This window comes from Squalius cephalus (genome assembly GCF_949319135.1).
Source record: "Squalius cephalus genome assembly, chromosome: 7".
NCBI lineage: Eukaryota > Metazoa > Chordata > Actinopteri > Cypriniformes > Leuciscidae > Squalius > Squalius cephalus.
The window spans coordinates 42,751,772-42,773,084 of NC_137128.1; the positions used below are offsets into that span (position 1 = coordinate 42,751,772).

A 21,313-nucleotide genomic window follows, 5' to 3' on the forward strand; every position below is an offset into this window, starting at 1 on the left:
ATTCCCTTTTTTTAAAGTCTAAGTGCTCCAGTTAATATTGGTATTCAGCTGTAATGTCTGCAGACGTACAATACCATTTAAAAGTATGGGGTCAGTAAGATTTTCTTTAAAAGAAATGAATAGGCTATTTTTATTCAGTGAGGATGCATTAAATTGATCAAAATTGACAGTAAAGGAGACATTTATAATGTTACAAAAGATTTATTTTTTAAATAAATGCTGTTCTTTTGAACTTTCTACGAAAAAAATGTATCACGGTTTCCCTGAAGACTGGAGTAATGATGCTGAAAATTTAGCATTGACATCACAGTGTTAAATTACATTTGAAAATATATTCAAATAGAAAACAAACTGTAATAATATTTCACAATATTTCCATTGTTTTTATTTAATAATGACAGCCTTGGTGAGCAGGAGAGACTTCTTTAAAAAAAAAAATTTTTTTTTTTTTTTACTGACCCCAATCTTTGGAACAGAAGTGTACACTTAAACATCAAACTTACAATATTATATCCCACAGTAGCATGTAAATACATCGATATGATGATAAGCACTATTATTATCAGTTTCTGTCAATATGCGAAGTGTTCATTTCAAAACAATTCTTAAGTTAAAAACAGCTATAAGTAAGCATAGGCATGTAAGAAAAACCTGTATCCTTAGAGTCATGGCACATCCTGCCATCAGCAATACTAAATAGCTTATTAATAACTGTAAAAATGAAATGCCTCCAAACTGATAAATATGAATTGTGTTATTATCAGTTTAGCTAGTGACCATCTAGCTCATCTAACTTGCAATGAGGATGTAAATAAAAATTCTTAACATTTTATAATCATTCTCATTTGCATACCAAAATCAAATACTGATACAATCAGATTTTTCAAATGTTAATCAGCCATTTGCCAAAAAAAGCCACCCTCAGGAACAGGCCACTTTCATTATCAACTGGTCCTCAATCAAATCAAGCCTCCACACACTTGCTGTGTCACAAACTCTAACATCTGGTTGTAGTTTTACAAATCTACAACTCCGGTGTTTTCAACATGACCTTGATGAGTGCTGTACGGGTACCTGTTTCCTCTCATGTGACCGTCTTCCACTCTCCAGAGTTGAGCGGGAACCTCTTGAAGTCTTTAGCATGTTGTTCACCTGCAACCTCCAGGTGTGTTCACACAGACGTGATGTAGCCGTTGCAGATGTCAGTCTGTGGATGAGCAGTCTCATGCATCAAGATCTGAGTAACAGTGACCTGACGCTTTTTACTGGGGCTCAGATGAGTCTGGGTCTGCCACGTCCATAACCTGCGCTTCAACTCTGCCTGTACCTGAAGGAGAAGAGAAAGCATTGCTCACACTTAATGCTCCTCTTGTCTGTAGTCGTCAACCTTTATTGCCGAAATCTGGGCAATCAGAGTTAACCAACTTCACAGAAAATTCGGACCGGACTAGATTTCATGGAGGACTTGAATTTGCCATGTCAGTGTTTTTCTCACACAACTTCCAGGGCAAAATACCAAAAAAAATTCTGTAAACTCAAAGATCCTCTGAGAAATCTAATCCTGTCCAAATGCAAATGTCTGTGATTGCCGATATTGTATTATAGCCCAGAAAGCGCACATAGCCTACGTCTCCAAGATGTCTTAAGAGCACTTTGTCTGGAAAGTATCTGCTAATCATCTTTAAAAAAGTCAGTTTAAACATTTTCTAAACGTCTATACCATACATATTTTTTATCAATATCATGTTGAAGTTTTCCATTATTGGGAATACTTACTTCTCCATTGAGAAAACAATAAAGAAGTGCCACCACAAAGCCCTGGGGGAAGGGAGAAAAAAAAAGACTTTCAGGAATAAAATCAGACATTTCCGCATTATTGAATCTGTAAAATAATACTTAGCAGATCATCTCTTCATAAAATATGAATTCATCTGTACCTGGAAGGAGCCCAGGCCGAGTTCGATGTAGAACCGGATAATTTCACCCGTGTTTTCCGGCAGAAAGGCAAACACAGTGTAGTGCATCCCAAACAGAGGAATCAGAAACAAGGTGGATTTGGCCAGTCTCCTATGTGAAGATCAAAGATAATTATGAGTCAATATTAATGCCATCACACAAACAATTCAGAGCACATCTACTAGATGTACAGTATCATGCGTGTAACATCTTTAGCACACTGCTAATTTATTTCATTTAAGAACAGTACACATTACAGTATAAACTACATATTTTGTAACATGCATTAAAGCAAAGTTGTTATTTAATTTAAAGAGGCCATATTATGCTCTTTTTGCAAGTCTTGATTTTGTTTTTGGGCTCTATAGAATAGGTTTTCATGCTTGAAAAACTCATTATTTTCCCATATTCTCCATTGTTGCAGCACCTCTGTTCTCAGTCTGTCAGTAACGCTCAGTTTAGTTCCTGTCTCTATGAAGCCCCTCCTTCTGAAAAGCGCAGTGTGCAGTGTGATTGGTCAACTGCTTCGAGTGTGTTTGAGAAGTGTCACTCCCCTTACCATTACCACGAGTTTCAACACACTGTAACTCAACTGAACCTCATCCCTTTATTTTGATATAGAGAATAACCAAAAGTTAGTGCGTTCATAAATGCTGAGGTTGCAAGGTCAAACCCAGTGCCAGTATGAAGTTAAATCGCACATAATCAAATTTGAAAGACGGATCTGAACTTTCAGAAACTAATAAGCCTCCGGGTAATGGGCTAAATGCAATTTCTCTTCGTCTTTGCATACACATCGCATTATCAGGAGGTACAGGTATTGAGACACAACAGGGCCTAAAATAGAAACTCACCTTTGCATGAACCGCCAAGCGAAATATTATTCATGCATGAAGCACGACCTGGCAGCGTGTAAAGCCGTATTCTAATGAACAGACATTTTGCAGATATGCGTTTCACTCGCATTAACACATGCCATCTGTTTGATTCTAAACTGGTTTCATCTGGAACAGCATACATAATATGTTTACCTTTTAGGATTCCCATCATGGTATTATTTTATGGATTTAGTTTTAATTTAGTTTTAATATATTTTTTAATTTTGATTCAATTTTATGAATTAAACAGCTCATAAACATACTTTAATTCTAGAAAAATTTGAAACAACACATTAAACATGACAGTATTATGCAATCATTTAAGTCGTTTCTACCTTTTTGGCATAAAGTATTCTTTAAAAACTGAGTCAAGAACCTATAGCACACATACTCTATATAGAATAAGATCGCTCTACTGTATATGTGATTCTCTAAATCCCGTTTAATGTGCATTTTAGGCAAACACTTTTTTTTTTCAAGAAAATGTCAAAATATAGTTTTTATTTGACTTGCATAACTCCAGAAAATTCTGTAGTGAAATAGTCTCTGCAGTTTAACAAAATTATGATTACACTCAATATTTTTTAATGAAAGACAAGAAAACTGTCTGGTAAGTAATTCTGAGTGATATAATGTTATATGCTGTTTGCTGCAAGACTCTAATGAAATAAACAACTATTTGGTTTGACAAAAGCAAATATTTTAAAGAAAGAAAAAAGACGTTCATTTTCAGCACTCTTTGCACATTATTATTTGACTCACATGAAGTGACCCGTGTCATTGCCACCAACTCCAGGACTTTTCAATTTCTGAACCAAGATTCGAATCACATTTAGGAAGATGATGATATTAGCCTGTCAGACAGAGAAAGATACAATAACAGTAGAACAGGTATATTTTCACACACACACACACATATATATATATAAAGCCATAATCATCAAAATTATAACAAATAAAGGCTTGAGATATCTCACTTTGCATGTAATGAGTCTATATAATATACAAGTTTCACTTTTTGAATGGAATAACTGAAATAAATCAACTTTTTGATGATATTCTAATTATATGACCAGCACCTGTATATATCTGTTTGCATGAATGTTATAAAATTTGAATAAATGTTGTCAATCTCAAAATCTGATGTACAACAACATCATAACTCACAAACAGTGATGCTGTGATCGGTCCTTTAATGATCCACCAGATGTTCATATTATTTGTGTCATCCCAACATCTGCAAACATGGGAAAAAAAAGTTATACTTTTTGATTAAATATTACAAAGACAAACATTTCTCCAATAAATAATTCACAATCAGACCAGGAAAGTGCATTAAGAAAGTAAATAGGGTCATTTTTGTTTAGTTTCATGATCATTTTAAAGTTGAAGATGTGACATACCCTCTGTTATCAAAGAATTGTCTGCTCAACACCCACACAATCAGCACAACTGATGGGACGCCTACAAAAAAACAAAAAAAAACAGACTGCATACTTTCTCCAAATTCACAGAAAAACAACCTGCAGGTTTTTAACATATCATTTGTTTCAGAACAGATTTAACAGATCTTAATAATTTGACACACAGTGTTGGGGGAAACGTGAGTTATGTAATCAGATTACTTTTTCAAGTAACTAGTATTTACTTGATACTGCACTCACACAAAACCAGATTCAGTATTCCTCAAAATAATTAAACAGTGAAATGCAATTAAACAGTGAAATGCAAACTCAAAATACTTTATGGGCCCTATTTTAACGATCTGAAACGCAAGTATCAAATGCGAAACGCAAGTAACTTTGTGGGCGGGTCTTGGGCGCTGTTGCTATTATACCGGCGGGATAAATTACTCTTGCGCCCGACGCAAATCTAAAATGGGTTGGTCTGAAGTTGCTACATAACTCATAGGTGTGGTTTGGACGTAACTTGCAATAAACCAATCAGAGCGTCATCTCACATTCCCTTTAAGAGCAGGCGCGCTTGTTCCATGGCGGATTGCTATTATAACGGCGGATTTGCCAGGCGCACACCAGGAACGGTTCACAGCCGAGGAGACCGACGTTCTCGTCAGGGCCGTAAAACACAGAGAAGTGACATTGGGGATGGAGAAACACCCAAATTAGCTTCGGTTAAACAGGCGTATAATAATGTTGGTAAATGTGTAAGCTTGATTTATGCCTATTTTTTCACATCTTCATGGACACCACAATGATTTACCTCGTGTGGAATATTTTTCCTTGTAATTATGAATGGTTTGCAAAAATGGCAACTGCTGTGTCTGTATAGAGTAGAGAAGCAAAGTGTATGCGCGTTGTGCACACGCTACATTATGGCCAAGCATGCGCCCTTAAAATAGCATCTGAACGCGGCACTGACTTTAGACTAGGTGTTTCCTGGTCAGTGGCGGAATTGTTTTCTGAAACTGCAAAATAGCACCAGGGAACGTTTGCGCCGGAACACGCCTCCACTTTTCGCTGAACCGCCCCCGGGAGTGCAAGTTCATTCCCTAATTTACCGACGTGCATCTGTGGAGGGAAAAGTCCACTGTGCGTTGGGTGCAAAATATGGCTTACAGCAGGGATCATGTTCATACAATCTGACATTACAAATTGTACAGTGGCAACCCGGGTTAACACAATATTATTAAGCATTACTTTTAAAAGTAACTTTCCCCAACACTGGTGACACAAACTGCTCATTTGTATGCTCATAGTTCCTCTAGTACTCAAATCCTGGCAGACTGCCGAAGATCTGATAACACACAGCCTTTCTGGAAGCCATTTTTCAGGATGTACCAACCCCATCCTATCAGAATGTACCACCAGAAGTACTTCCTCTGCGAGACGAAGGTGAGGGCGAGGAGCGTCTGCAGGTACATGCCCTCCACCAGCAGCCAGAAGTAATTACTGAGGATGCAGAACTGGAAGAAGGCTACGGCAGTCTTACACGCTATCTGTGAACAACAACACACACAGGTACAGAATGAGAGCACAACCCTGCACTGGAACACATCAACCTCATTTAAACATGAAAAGGTTTGCTTTCATAGCAGTGTTAAATACAATTAACAAACTAATAACTGTTTTTGGTAATTGAAATAAAGCTCAAATAAAATATTATTAATAAAAATGTAACTTAAATAAACATAACCCTCGCAGTGTTTTCCAGTCCATACCTGGATAGGACTTTCTTTTTCTTGAAAATGCTAGAAAAAAGACACAAGACTGGGTCGGCTACTTAATGGGGTTTTTTTCTGAGGCAATAAGCTACTCATCCCTTGAATAATAGAAACAATGATGTGCAATAAAAAACTATATGTAATTGTCACGGTTCATGAATCGGCTGTCTCATGCTGATGTGTCTGTGTGAATGTAATTGTGTGGGTGTGGTTACTCGTTGTGTTGATTAGTGTCACCAGCTGTCATCAATCCCAGGTTCCTTTATATGCCCAGTAACTTCACTCTCATGTTGTCAGATCGTTGTGGTTGTTTCCCGGTGTGTGTCCTGTGCTCGTGCCTCGTCTACTAGGTTCCTCGTCTGGATTTCGTCAGTTCTTCGTGTCGTCTGGATTTCGTCAGTTCCTCGTGTCGTCTGGATGTTCCACGGTTCCTGGGTTTCACTCGAGCACGCTTACCACTGCACCACCACCGGATCGCCATCTCGTCCCTGCTTCAACAGCCACCTGAGTGTTTGTCCCCGACCTGTGTGTTTACATCTTACCACCAACAATAAACTGAGTTTTACTTGCATCTTGCATCCTCCTATTATTTCCTCACAGAACGATCTGACCAATCATGGACGCAGCAAGCACAACTCAACTCAACGATTTCATCGCTCAATGCATCACACGTATGGACCAACAAGAGGAGAACGTCTCGGGCACAGGTCGTGCGGTACAAGCACTCATGAAGCAGGTGTCCGAGCTCTCCCAACAGGTACAACAGCTACGGATTCCCACTGCGCCCCCCACACCGCCCGTTCCCCCACCACCAGCGCCCGCAGCAGCGGAAGGACCGGAGCCACGCCTACCTACACCTGAGGGGTATTCCGGTGAGCCTGAATATTGCAGAGCATTCCTCACGAGATGTTCCATGCATTTTGCCTTGCAGCCACGCACTTTCCAGAGTGAACATGCAAAGGTGGCATTTGTATTGACCCTGCTGTCAGGGAAAGCAGCGCTTTGGGGAACGGCGGTGTGGGAGAACGGAAACAACTGCTGCACCTCGTTCCAGGCACTCTCCGAGGAGATGAGGAGAGTGTTCGATCGTGCAGTGGCGGGTAAGGAGGCGGCCAGATTACTCGCCGAACTGCGACAGGGGGAAGGCTCGGTGGCGGACTATTCCATTCAGTTCCGCACCCTGGCCGCAGAGTGCCGTTGGAACGAGGAGGCGCAGTGGGATATGTTCCTGCATGGGCTGGCTGACCGCGTTCAAAAGGAGATATATACTTTGGACTTACCTGAGTCATTGAACGGACTGGTGGATCTTGCTCTGAGAGTGGACGCTCGACTGAATCGTGTGACCAGATTGACGCATCCCAGCCGTCCACAGCCCGACACGGGGGACCACCAGCCCGGTGGTGTGAGCGCGGTCAGCCCCGCATTCGACCACGAGCCCATGCAGGTGGGGAGAGCTCGGCTTTCCCGGGAGGAGAGGGAAAGGCGGAGATCCCAAGGACTCTGCCTATACTGTGGCCGGGCGGGCCATTTCATCCACTCCTGCCCGGCAAAAGAAGCAAGCCCGGTAGTAAGTATGAGGCTACTATCGGGTGGGATCTCCGCCGAAAAGACCTCATCACCATCATCGACCCTCCTCCCGGTAAGACTGAGATGGCGAACGTCGACGCACTGCACCAATGCACTACTGGATTCGGGAGCGGAGGGTAATTTCATGGACTCCAAACTTGCACTTAAACTTCAGATTCCCGTCACCCCCCTCCCGCACCAGATTATCGTCAACGCACTCAATGGACAGGAACTTCCCCGGATTACGCATTCTACTGAAAACATCACCCTCATCACTTCTGGCAATCACACAGAACTCATCTCATTTTTACTCATGGACTCACCACTTGCACCAGTGGTTTTGGGACACCCGTGGCTTTCAAGACACAACCCCCGTGTCGACTGGTGCACTAATACTGTTTCCACATGGAGTAACCACTGTCATGAGTCCTGTTTAGTGTCTGCCTGTCCCTCTGTGTCTGGTTCTGTGTTTCAGGGTGAGGCAGCGGATTTGTCTAACGTGCCCGCGGAGTACCTCGACCTGAAGGAAGTGTTCAGTAAGTCTCGTGCTGCTTCTCTCCCTCCGCATCGTTCCTATGACTGTGCGATAGATCTACTGCCAGGTAAATCTCCGCCTAAGGGCAAACTTTACTCTCTTTCTGTTCCCGAGAGGGAGGCCATGGAGAAATATATTTCTGATTCTCTAGCCTCTGGATTCATCCAGCCTTCCTCTTCTCCTGCGGGGGCGGGGTTCTTTTTCGTTGGGAAGAAGGATGGTTCTCTGCGACCTTGCATTGATTACCGAGAGCTGAACAACATCACGGTAAAGAATTCTTATCCTTTGCCGTTGATGTCTTCAGCTTTCGAGAGGTTGCAGGGAGCATCCATTTTCACGAAACTGGACTTACGCAATGCATATCATTTGGTTCGCATCAGGAAGGGGGATGAATGGAAAACCGCTTTTAATACCCCCAGGGGGCACTTTGAATATTTGGTTATGCCTTTCGGGCTTTCCAACAGCCCAGCGGTTTTCCAGGCACTCGTGAATGACGTGTTGAGAGACATGGTAGATCAGTTCATATATGTTTACCTGGATGACATATTGATTTTTTCTTCGTCTCTCCAGGAACACGTTCAACACGTCAGACGAGTGCTCCAGAGACTGTTAGAGAATGGGCTTTTTGTCAAGGCGGAGAAATGCGCGTTTCATGCACAGTCTGTTCCCTTCCTAGGGTACATCATCTCTTCTGAGGGAGTGCGCATGGATCCTGACAAGGTTAAGGCTGTGGTTGATTGGCCAAGTCCAGATTCCCGTAAGGCCCTACAGCGGTTTCTGGGGTTCGCCAATTTTTACCGGCGTTTCATTCGCAATTTCAGCCAACTAGTCGCACCTCTGACTGCCTTGACCTCCCCCCGAACGACGTTCAGGTGGTCGAACACTGCCGAGGCAGTGTTCACCAACCTCAAGAGTCGCTTCGTTTCGGCTCCAATTCTTGTCACCCCTGATCCCACACGTCAGTTCGTGGTGGAGGTCGACGCGTCAGAGGTGGGAGTAGGAGCAGTGCTTTCACAACGCGCTTCCTCAGACGACAAGATGCATCCCTGCGCGTTTTTTTCTCATCGACTATCGCCTGCCGAACGTAATTATGACATTGGTAACAGAGAGTTGTTGGCGGTCAAGTTAGCGTTGGAGGAGTGGCGTCATTGGTTAGAGGGTTCGGGGGTACCCTTTATCGTTTGGACCGATCACAAGAATCTTGAATACATCAGATCTGCTAAAAGACTCAACTCCAGGCAAGCTCGGTGGGCTCTTTTTTTCGGACGTTTTGATTTTGTTCTCTCGTACCGCCCGGGTTCCAAGAACATCAAACCCGACTCTTTATCTCGTATTTTTGATCCATCCGAACGCCCGGTGACTCCCGAGTGTATTTTACCTGAGAAGGTTGTCATCTCCACTCTGGTATGGGAGGTCGAATCGAGGGTCAAGACAGCCCTAGAAGGGGTAACGCCTCCGCCTGGTTGCCCACCGAGTCGTTTGTTTGTTCCGGAGGGGTTACGGTCCGACGTTATTCGATGGGGTCATTGCTCCAACGTGGCGTGTCATCCAGGAGTGACTCGCACGAGTTTTCTAGTTAAGCAACGATTCTGGTGGCCATTAATGGCTCGCGACATTCACGATTTTGTTTTGGCTTGCTCAGTCTGTGCCACTGGTAAGACATCTAACCAGCCCCCAGATGGGTTACTTCGACCGCTGTCTGTCCCTTCGAGACCCTGGTCCCACATCGCTCTAGATTTTGTCACCGCCCTCCCGCCCTCCAGAGGCATGACGGTTGTTTTAACCGTAGTGGACCGATTCTCGAAGGCGGCACATTTCATCCCCTTGCCCAAATTACCTTCAGCCAAGGAGACAGCGGTCACAGTCATAGATCACGTTTTTCGGTTACATGGCCTCCCGATGGACGTGGTCTCTGACAGAGGTTCCCAATTCGTGTCCAAATTTTGGCGAGAATTTTGTAGGTTACTGGGGGCCACGGTCAGTCTGTCCTCGGGCTATCACCCCCAGAGCAACGGCCAGTCTGAGCGAGCCAATCAGGACCTCGAGAGAATGTTGCGATGTTTGGTTGCCAAGAATCCTTCGTCCTGGAGCCAACAGCTTTCTATGGTGGAGTACGCCCACAATTCGTTACCAGTGTCATCCACGGGCCTCTCGCCATTTGAGTGTAGTTTAGGTTACCAGCCACCAATTTTTCCTAGTCTGGAATCCGAAGTCGCGGTCCCCTCCGCTCACGCATTCGTCCAGAGGTGTCGCCGTACTTGGACTAGAGCCCGTGAGACTCTACTCCAAGCAGGGCGGCGCATGAAGGCCAAGGCCGACCGCCACCGGTCAAAGCCTCCCGTTTACGTCGTGGGTCAAAAAGTGTGGCTTTCTACTAAGAATATTCCGCTCCGCTCCGTGTCTAACAAGTTAGCTCCCAAATTCATTGGCCCGTTTCCTGTCACCAAGATTATTAGTCCGGTGACAGTCCGACTCAAACTTCCTCCTGCGTACAGGAGAATTCACTCCGCCTTCCATGTGTCTAAAATTAAGCCCGTGTTTTATTCTCATATTAATCCGCCTGCCCCGGTTCCCCCCCCGCCGCGCCTCGTAGATGGGGAACCCACCTATTCGGTACATCGCATTCTGGACTCGAGACGGAGGGGACGCGGATTTCAGTACTTGGTGGACTGGGAGGGTTACGGTCCGGAGGAGAGAAGTTGGGTACCTGCTAGAGACATTCTGGATCACTCCCTTATCGATGATTACAATCGACAGGTAAGGTTGTCTGGGAACGCCAGGAGGCGTTCCTAGGGAGAGGGGTACTGTCACGGTTCATGAATCGGCTGTCTCATGCTGATGTGTCTGTGTGAATGTAATTGTGTGGGTGTGGTTACTCGTTGTGTTGATTAGTGTCACCAGCTGTCATCAATCCCAGGTTCCTTTATATGCCCAGTAACTTCACTCTCATGTTGTCAGATCGTTGTGGTTGTTTCCCGGTGTGTGTCCTGTGCTCGTGCCTCGTCTACTAGGTTCCTCGTCTGGATTTCGTCAGTTCTTCGTGTCGTCTGGATTTCGTCAGTTCCTCGTGTCGTCTGGATGTTCCACGGTTCCTGGGTTTCACTCGAGCACGCTTACCACTGCACCACCACCGGATCGCCATCTCGTCCCTGCTTCAACAGCCACCTGAGTGTTTGTCCCCGACCTGTGTGTTTACATCTTACCACCAACAATAAACTGAGTTTTACTTGCATCTTGCATCCTCCTATTATTTCCTCACAGTAATTGATTAAAAATGAACTATATAAATGAAGTTTACTGCAAAATAATCAAATATCGTACAATTAAGAGTTCGGGGATTCAAGGGATTCTCTAGCCTGGTTAAAACCAGACCATTCTCAGTAGTAACTGAGTTATGGTCTGGCAAAGCTTCTTTAATAACTCATTTCCAAAGGGGCGTCACCAACGGACGTCGCTCAAATGCCTCTGGGCGCAATTGGATAGACCTAAAACTCCTAAAACCAATCAGAGCGATCGCCATCATGTAAAGCCATATGCTGTGTCCCAATTCGCCTAAGTTACACTACGCCATAAAAGTATGTACTGTTTTTGTGAAGAAAAGGTATTTACTTTTGAATGTGTAGCAAAAAAGTAGGCAAGCTTTGGGACATACTACTTCGTCATCTTTATCGGACGGATCTGTCGCGTGCATCCTGTCACTTAAACTGCCCTGTCAATCATCGTGTCACAGTTAAAATCCTCTATTAAATCTAATTTAATTTCCTACCGTTTCGGAGAGAAATGTAGTAGCACGTTCATCTGCCAGTGGGTCTTTCATGGAGACTGTCCTCATGTGTTTGCAATTTGAATATAATAATGCATTTAAAAGTTGGTGCGCTTCACCAACGGAGTGCACGTCGCTCAAATGCCTCTGGGCGCAATTGGATAGACCTAAAACCAATCAGAGTGATCGTCATCGTGTAAAGCCCGCCTCAACGTTTCTGATTGGTGCCGCGATTTCGAGGCCATGGAAATGGGCTTGAATGTGCTCTTTGCCAGACTACTTGCAGAGCAAATCTAAATTTGCCGGAAGTTGTCTTGGTTTTCCAAGGCTAGGGATTCTCATCTTGCCATGGTAGTTTTTGATTGGTATTTCTCTTCCAAATAATAGTTTAATCCTTCACATTAAAATTACACATTAATGCATATACCAGATGCTTTTATGCATAGTGACTTTTTGAGAGGAAAGTGAACCTGTGTAAAAATCTTCATCGTACAGAGACATTCTCACTCACCGTGGACATTAAACAGTGGTCCTGACTTTCATCTGAGAACAGAACGGTGTCTTTGATGAAGACTGCACTAGCCCGCAGGATGAAGGAAACAAACAGATTGATGTGTATGTAGTTCCTGGTGCAGTGAAACTTCCTGTAATGAACAGAGCATGATGGGTACTTATAAACATAATTTAATATAATATAATGTTATTCTGAAGATTGCATACTGAATATTTACAGATATTTTCATTCACCCTGATTCCATTTTGTGTATCACAATTGCGTTTGGATATCATAAAGATAATATCTAAGTGTTACCTGAAGCATGTGAATATGGTAACGGCTGTAATGAGTGATATAAGCGATGTTGCGTATCCTGCAGTGTACAGCTGTTTCAAAGTCGATAAGTAAGTTGTCTGAAAAATAAAGGCCAAGTCTGAGAGAAAAGTAATTTACATCTATAGACAAACTGCATCAAGTCAAACTATTCCACCAGATTTATATTTCATTATGTGTCAGCAACTAATACCTTAGATTTTGATTAAAACTGTCTAAAGGAAAGCCCTTCCAAATCTTAAAGGCCACAAATGACTATGTATATTCTGTGTAATTATTGTTTTGTTTTATTTTATTTCAGCATGAGGAGGTCGATGACCTGCTTAGTTTTAAAATAATCCTAAAAGAAGAACAGGAAACAAAAGAACAGAAAGCAGGAGGTCAAAGCATTGTGCAAAAACAAAACACAGCGACCACTGGTGGTCATCATGGGAAGTTCAAGTACACACACTACATGCACTGGAAGTCATTCATCAGACTGAGCCACTCCACACAGCTAATGTTTTCAGAATTATGGTCATTGCTGTCAATCATGCATGTATTATGGGAATATATTCACCACAGTCCCCGACTCTGAATCCTCTTCAAATACACAGGCCTCTTCATACGGAGGATATGGGTCACTCCAGCCACGAGCCGTGCAGTTCCTGTATATAAAACCTGTCGAACAGACAGCAAAGAATTATGGTTTAAAGATAACAAAACAGCACCATTTGTCCCTGACGGGCTTTGTAAAATTTCACTGAACCTTATTGCTCGAGAAACCCTGTTAAAGGGCCTTTGTTTTGATCACAATAAATAGTCATTAAAATCTCTCATACGCATGAGTGCCAAATAAGTCTCAAGTTTGTGAGTTGTTACAGACTCCTGCTGATCAGCCCTCATTTCAGAGAGCGGTAAGCACAATTCCCATTTCATAACACTTCCAAATATACCGACAGAAGCCTGGAGAATGCTTAGGGGAAAACATGATCACTAGAACCGGGATAAAACCTGCTGCTGGTGGATTTCCTGAGGCAGAACAGGTGTTTTATGTGCATCACGGCTTCACCTGCTTTACCCTGAGCATCTGAACAGCACTGTGAGTCCGACCAGCAACTACTTTCAAATTATAAGATATAGAATAAAGCTGGAAATTAATAAGAACATGGAATCACACAGACACATGTTGGGTTTTCATGTTTTATGGGGAGTTTCCATAGACATATTGATTTTTATATACTGTACAAACAGTATATTTTATCCCCTAGCTCTAAACCTACCCCTAAACACAACCCTCACAGAAAACTAAAAAAAAAATACCATTCTGTATGATTTATTTTCCTCATGGGGACCAAAAATTTCCCCACAAGGGCAAGGATTTTGGATATTGACTTCTATGTGGAGACATTTTGTCCCAATAATGTAGGGTTTGCCAGGACCACACACACACACACACACACACACACACACACACACACACACACACAAACTTTTTGCCACACCTGCTAAAGACAGATTATTTAAGAAAATTTACCGGCCATAAATATTTTTTACCAGCCATGAAACATAATCCTTATTAAAGTTACAAAAGTTATTCAGTCAAGAGCAATGAGTGATTGTTGTTTGATTAACATTAAAATCATCAAACAGCAGCAGGAATATAGGCTGCTGTCACTTCAAGAGCTAATGCATGGATCAAATATACTATTACACATGCGTTTTATTTCTCAACTGTTTACGTTCACTTAAGACATAACTGACCATGGATACTTGCCTAGATTAAAATTTTGGCATAATTTTGTTTGAATATGTCTGTTCAAGCACAAGAAGATGTGAAAGAGAGCTCGATTCAGTATTCGTTCGCTGTCTGAGACGCAAATTTCTGGGCGCGAAGCAGATGTTTAGAGTGTGAGTATAACAAATTGAGTTCCCTTTCGTGTCTTCTTGAGCTTCAATATTAAAAATGGCAAGGCAATGCAATGCAACACTACCCTATCAACTGTCCAGAGCGTTCATGTTCTTACAATTTTTTGTTGTTAGAATATATATACAGTATATGTATGTGTGTGTGTGTGTGTGTGTGTGTGTGTGTGTGTGTGTGTGTGTGTGTGTGTGTTAATATGGCAGACACCATATTTCAAAATGAGGATAGAAGGCATAGATATAGTACAGATGTACACACACACACCATTTGAAATATGGAGTATGTGTGTGTGTGGCTGTGTGCTTGCATGTGTGTACATCTGTACTACATCTATTCCTTCCTCATTTTGAAATATGGTGTCTGCCCTGATTAAGATCTGTTGGTAAGTGTCCACTGTCATCTGAACATCCTGATCTGTAAGCACTCCTAGAGGATTTAAAACATTTACGAAACCAGACTAGATTTAATCCTACATTTACGGATTTAGGGGAAAAGTAATCACACAGATGTGATATATACCACCTGATGTTTAATATTTAGTGGCAGTAACAGACGTCACATTTCCTTGTTGAAGAGACTTTTGATGAAATTATGGATTATACAAATGCTATATTGTTTGTTGTCAGAAGGAGACAATCATATTTCTTATGAAAACACTGACAAGAGTTAAAGATTAATCTTATCTAAGGACTAGGTAAAATTGGGCTGGGTAAAATGATCGACTTTCACATTCATCGCAATCCTCATTTGATGTCGATATCGATTTTAAAATCCAAAGATCGATCTTGTTTCCTTCACAGCTTTTCATTGGTGCCACACTGTTGCAGCTGAATCTATCCCACACTGGCAAAGTGTTATATTTTACAAGAATCTGCAGTCCGAATTAAATTATGATTATGATTATGTTCTTATGCCTTTCACACAGAATGAAAATGAAAAGAACTGAGCCATGTTTAAATTTTTGGCTATTTGTGAAGCACTTTCTTTTTTTCGGACAAGCGACAAGAAAAAATTAAATAACCTCATTTTAATTTAGTAGAGCACTAAATATCTGCCCAACATCTCTGTCATCTTTTATTTCCACTTTTATACATCTTTTTTTTTTATTTCTGTCATCTTATATATCCAGTTATGGCCAATGAAAATTATTCATGTAGTCCCAATGCAAATGGATTCATTAAATTTCCATTTTAGGAATTTAAATTGATTCCATGCCATGAAATTAAGCTGTGAAAAAATGTTCATGAATTGTGCTGCATTAGCACATTTAAATAACTAAATTTAGCCAGCTGTAAAAATCCATGCTTGAGTCTATATACACAGGTCATTGCAGTTCAAGCTGAATCCCAATATCTCAAGGGCTCTGTGACTTTCTGTCTGCATATTCAACATTTCACAGAATCATAGCCCTGTAACTTTAAAGACTACTGACCCGTATAATATTACAACCCCTAACTAGAACTGTGACAGCTTTCAGCTATGGTTATTGCACCAGCCTTTAGAAAAAAAATCATCTGCTGCTGTTTGACAAACATTTCAAACGAAATAAGCCTGGAGCTCACACCAGCTGATGTTAAAGAATGACAGCAATGAAAAAGAGCCCAAGAAATGATGGATGGATGGATGGATGGATCAATGGATGGATGGATGAATCAATGGATGGATCAATGGATGGATCAATGGATGGATGGATGGATGGATGGATGGATGGATGGATGGATGGATGGATGGATGGATGGATGGATCGATGGATGGATGGATGGATGGATGGATGGATGGATGGATAGATAGATAGATAGATCTGACCTTGAGTGTTAGATATATGCTGGAAGACTTCCGAACAGGACACATTAATGAGTTGTCCAGAATTGGCTGTATGCCAGCAGCGGATCCCATCCCAATCCGTCCCACAACCTGAGACACACAGAGGAACTGTTTTCAAAAGCTGTTGACAATACAGTATATGTTAAATTCATTCTATGACTCTTCCTTTCCTTGACCAATATTTCCATTGTCAGAAGTTTCCAAACTGTATGATTGACACAAAATGATTCATGTGAGCTAGTGATTGATCCATCTACATTAACAGAGCAGCACCAGCTTGCCCAGTCAGCCCATATTATCTTATAGACAGGGTTAATTTATATCCAAGTCTAACAACAGTCTTTTATCATGCTAACATGTGCAGGCCAGTGATTGCATTGGATGAACTCTTATTGACTGCTCATCCATCTGCATGTAAAACATTTTTTTCTGTTTGCTGCCTAAAGGCATATATGGACCGTAAGTAAATGCAACTTTTTGACAAATATTAGTGTCCTTAATATGATGTCACTGAATATTCATTAGCTAGACATGCATCCAGTTTTCAAAGGTCAGTAAGCTTCTGTTCACTAGTCAATATCTGCATGCATTCATGCCGTACAAATTCCAGTCTATTAAAACGATGAAAAGCTGGAACAGTCAAATAGAGTAATAAAGAATGTGAAAGGCTGTAGTATAACAGTGTCTCAAGACTTCTGTTGCAAAGTGACCTAGATGTCTATGGCTATTCATAGCAACATTAATTTTTTATACTCAGTTTGGGGGTATCACAATTATTTGAGGAGAAAAAAGCACAAGGTAAAATACATCAAGGGCATGGCTTCCTTGCAAATTAACACATGAATATGGTTTGTGCAATTGCAAGTCTTTGGACAGATTTCAGACACTTGGCAGATATACATGGTGGCATGGATACTATCTGGAAGATGCTTTCTCAGTTTAATGAAGCCAATTTTTTTTAGACAATTAAGTGTACAAGGCTGCCATTTTGGGACTTTGTGCGCTATTCACACTGTAGTGGGGAATCAGAGTCCCCATGCAGCATGAAGTCTTCCCAAACTGACTGTCCTTCCATTCCTCATTCAGTCAGTGGAAGCCCCAGTTCTCCAATGACCGGGAATCGGAGAAGGAAGAACAGGTCTGCCTAATTTTCCGCCCACTGAGAGGTGGCCAAGCCCATTGCAGCTTCTCCTGGGGCACCGGAGACCACTGCAGCTCTCTTTTAAGATGCGGAGTGCATTTCAGCTTCCCAGGTGGCAGCCATCTATTTATCACCTTGCCCTCGCAAACGCAGGTCCGGTGGTCCCAAGTCTGATGGTCCTGGAGTACCTGACTCCACTGGTCCCAACTCTGGTGGTCCTAAGTCTGATGGTCTTGGAGGACCCGACTCCAGTGCTCCCGATGGTCCTGGAGGAACTGACTCCGTTGGTCCCAAGTCCAATGGTACTGGAGGACCTGACTCTGGTGGTCCCACTTCCGATGGTCCTGGAGTACTTGGCTCTAGTGGTTCCAAGTCCGATGGTCCTGGAGGAACTGACTCAGTTGGTACCAAGTCCAATGGTACTGGAGGACCTGACTCCGGTGGTCCCAAGTCCAATGGTCCTGGAGTACCTGGCGCCAGTGGTTCCAAGCCCGGTGGTCCCAAGTCTGATGGTCCTGGAGTACCTGACTCCACTGGTCCCAACTCCGGTGGTCCTAAGTCTGATGGTCTTGGAGGACCCGAATACAGTGGTCCCGATGGTCCCTGAGCTCCCTGTCATGGAGGCCATCCTTGAGCAGCCCGCTCTTCCTGTCTGTCCCGTCATGGCCTGTAGACTGCCACCATTATGTGTGTCTGGGCTGCATACCTCCCTGTTGGCTACCTCTGCTCCAGTCTCTCCTGAGCCAACTGATCTATCACTCACGGCCATGGAGGCCATTCCTGAGACACCCGTTTTCCCTGTCAGTCCTGCCGTGGCCAAGAGGTTAGTCTTTACCTTTTAGGCCATGGTTGTCCTGTGTGCCTGGGCAGCGCACGCCTCTCGGCTTCCTCCATTCCTGTTTGCCAGCCAGAGTCCACTCCAGAGTCCCCTCGAGAGTCCTGCTCTGTCTTGCTTGTTAGATGAGTTCTTGATGCTTGATTATGTTTTTTTTTTTTTTTAGATCAGTGTACCATTGTCAACAAAGGCAAAGTGGGTCCAATCCCTCCTGGGTTATGTTATGGCCTCATACAATCTTCTAAAGGTCTTATGGCTCATCAGGCTGGAAAACCCTGTTTGTAAGCTTCATTTTTTAAGAAAATACTGCATTTCGCCTTAAAGACATTGACAGCTTTGTCTCTGTATGTTCCTGCTGCGGGGAAGACATGTCCTTTTAAAGTCTGCAGGTCAAAGTCGGTCAGACAGACAGTCTGTGAGTATGGATCAGCAATTTAAAAATGCTGCAGACTGAATACAAGAGCTTGTCTTGTGACATTTATACACTTATTTGGAGTTTTTTTCCCCCAGCAAATATTGATATACAAGTTTAATTGGGATTCATTAATTTGTAAATGATGTAATTAATTTGATTAAATTGTAATCATTCCAATTACTGATTATTATTACTATTATTATCTTAAATCCTGAGGTAAAGCTTTTCTGTTCTGCTGAATTTTGTTTGAATTCTAACATGGCATTGCAAATGTTCTATTAACCAGCATGGAGTCCTAATTTGACTTGCATTGGTAGGTAACAATATTGTTGCATTTTACCTTGTTTGATTAAAGCTCAAATAAAGCATATGAACATGTGCTGCAGAAAACATCAAATATACCATTTGACACAATCTCCTTTACAACTCACACATTGTCAAATTGTAAGGACACAGATCTCCAGAGGTTTAAGCTGCCACGTAACATAATTATCATATGTCCTGTGGGTTGAACCATCTGTCTGCATTAATCTCGTTCAAAAAAGTTCTATTCATAGAACTTACGTCTTCAGAAGGAACGTAATCAGAACTCCAATCGAAACTCATTTCAAATAATTAATAACTCTGCAAGTCACTTCAGAGATTATGCTTGACTGGTCTAAAGAGCTTTCGGGGGGGCTTTCTTTTGGGAGATTTCCCACAGTGCTTAGCTGTTTTCCGACTGTCTATATTTAACAATTAAAGTCCTATTAAAAAAGGACAACACTTCAGTAGTAATCCGCTAAAATGACACTACAGAATTGCTCTGTCTTCAGAAACCACATATCTAATGTGGGTAAATTCTGTAGTCCAACCGTTTCCTTCCTTTCCCTCACTATATTCAATTAAAGTAACATGGTTACATTTCTGCATGGTAATTTCATCTTTAGTTAACCGGGCCAAGCTAAGCATGAACACATCAGCTGCTGACACACACACACACACACACACACACACACACTCTCTCACACACACACACACACACACACACACACACACACACACACAGACACAGACACACAGACAGAGAGTGTGCATTTTTATCAATATGATAAATATATCACTGATTCACTATAGTGTAATGTAATGTTTCATCAGTACAACCTTTTTGTTGGGACTGGTTCTTCATTTCTCTCTTTCTATTTTTGTTGCAGATCTCTTGGTCTTGGATAAGCTGTGAGATAATAGCACAATCTGGATGGATAGCATGCACCTAATGAGAAAAAAAGGCACATTAACCATAGTCTACATAATAGATTACAAGATGTTTGAAGTAGTAGGTGGCATTGGCTCATAGCTTTTAAAGTTATGCAAAAATGTAAAATGATTTCAAAGAAGTCTTGCCCAAATTCACACTTGTTTACATTTTCCCCAGAAAAAAAATAAGACCCTAGACAAAAAAAAAACAAGTAATACAAACTCAGTGAGTGTTTTAGCGCAATTTTCTGACGTCATGGGATCACAACACTAAGAGATATTAAATCTTTTTATGTTTTTTTTTTTTTTTGTGTGCGTTCCCGAGATTAGACCTTCCTTAACATAATGCCGAAAACCCGAAGTCTCTAGGTGGTCTGGTTGAGGAGGAGATAGAAGTGCAAGATTGGTGCGCACAGACAGAACAGAAATCGTGAGTTAACAATCGCAATTTTGTCCGTAGGAAAATTGCGCTAAAAAAAATAAAATAAATATATATATATATATATATATATATATATATATATATATATATATATATATATATATTTATTATTATTATAATTTGAAGTCAATGCAAAAGAAGCGTATTGGGATAAAAATTAAACAGTTGGTACAGTTTTCCTACTTTGCTAAATATATAGTGCAAAAGAAAGCATACGTTTTTTCACTTTTCAGAATTCTAGATTCCATGTTATGATGGAAATTCCAATATGTTTCCTTTAGCGTTTTTACTACGGATGTCTTTGTAACCATATTTCCATAAATGTATTCTGACAGATGCACATAACTCAGCAATAGTTTGCAGAAATCTGAGCAAGACATAAAAAAACGAATAGGCAAGTTCAGTACATTCTGAAAGGAATCCATTAAAAGTATTTTTATATAATGGTCATATGGAGAAAATGTATAACATTAAATACTTACAGCTCTCCAAAAAGTCGCGAATAAGCACAGATGTAGAACCGTCATATTAAAGTCACTGTGTGATGACCCAAGAAACACGAAATATCCCTGTAACTCCTCCAACAGAGTGATCTGCTCAATTCAGACTCGACAGACTGAAGTCACACTCACAGTCCCTCTCTCTCTCTTCGACTGAAGCGCGTGTGCGCGTCCTCATCATGGCTCGTGGAGCGCGCACTGGCGGATTGACTTTAAAATGTAACCTAATTTCACAGCTGAATATATAAGCAGCTGTTTGTGAAATGCATCTGGAGAAATGCTGATCTTTTCAGAGATGTGTGGGAT

General features: G+C 41.8%; 1 protein-coding gene across 1 annotated transcript; it reads right to left on the minus strand.

The window, feature by feature from the left end:
- Positions 1 to 465: 465 nt before the first annotated feature.
- On the minus strand, positions 466 to 20,074 carry ghrhra (growth hormone releasing hormone receptor a). Its single transcript, XM_079876357.1, has 12 exons — positions 19,973 to 20,074; positions 16,421 to 16,528; positions 13,268 to 13,368; positions 12,691 to 12,788; positions 12,391 to 12,523; positions 5,637 to 5,790; positions 4,238 to 4,298; positions 4,002 to 4,071; positions 3,597 to 3,688; positions 1,938 to 2,067; positions 1,777 to 1,818; positions 466 to 1,327 (listed from the first exon to the last, which is right to left on the minus strand). The coding sequence occupies exons 1-12, from the start codon at positions 19,995 to 19,997 to the stop codon at positions 1,172 to 1,174; spliced, it is 1,170 nt and encodes a 389-aa protein (XP_079732483.1). The 5' UTR covers positions 19,998 to 20,074; the 3' UTR covers positions 466 to 1,171.
- Between the last annotated feature and the right edge of the window lie 1,239 nt (positions 20,075 to 21,313).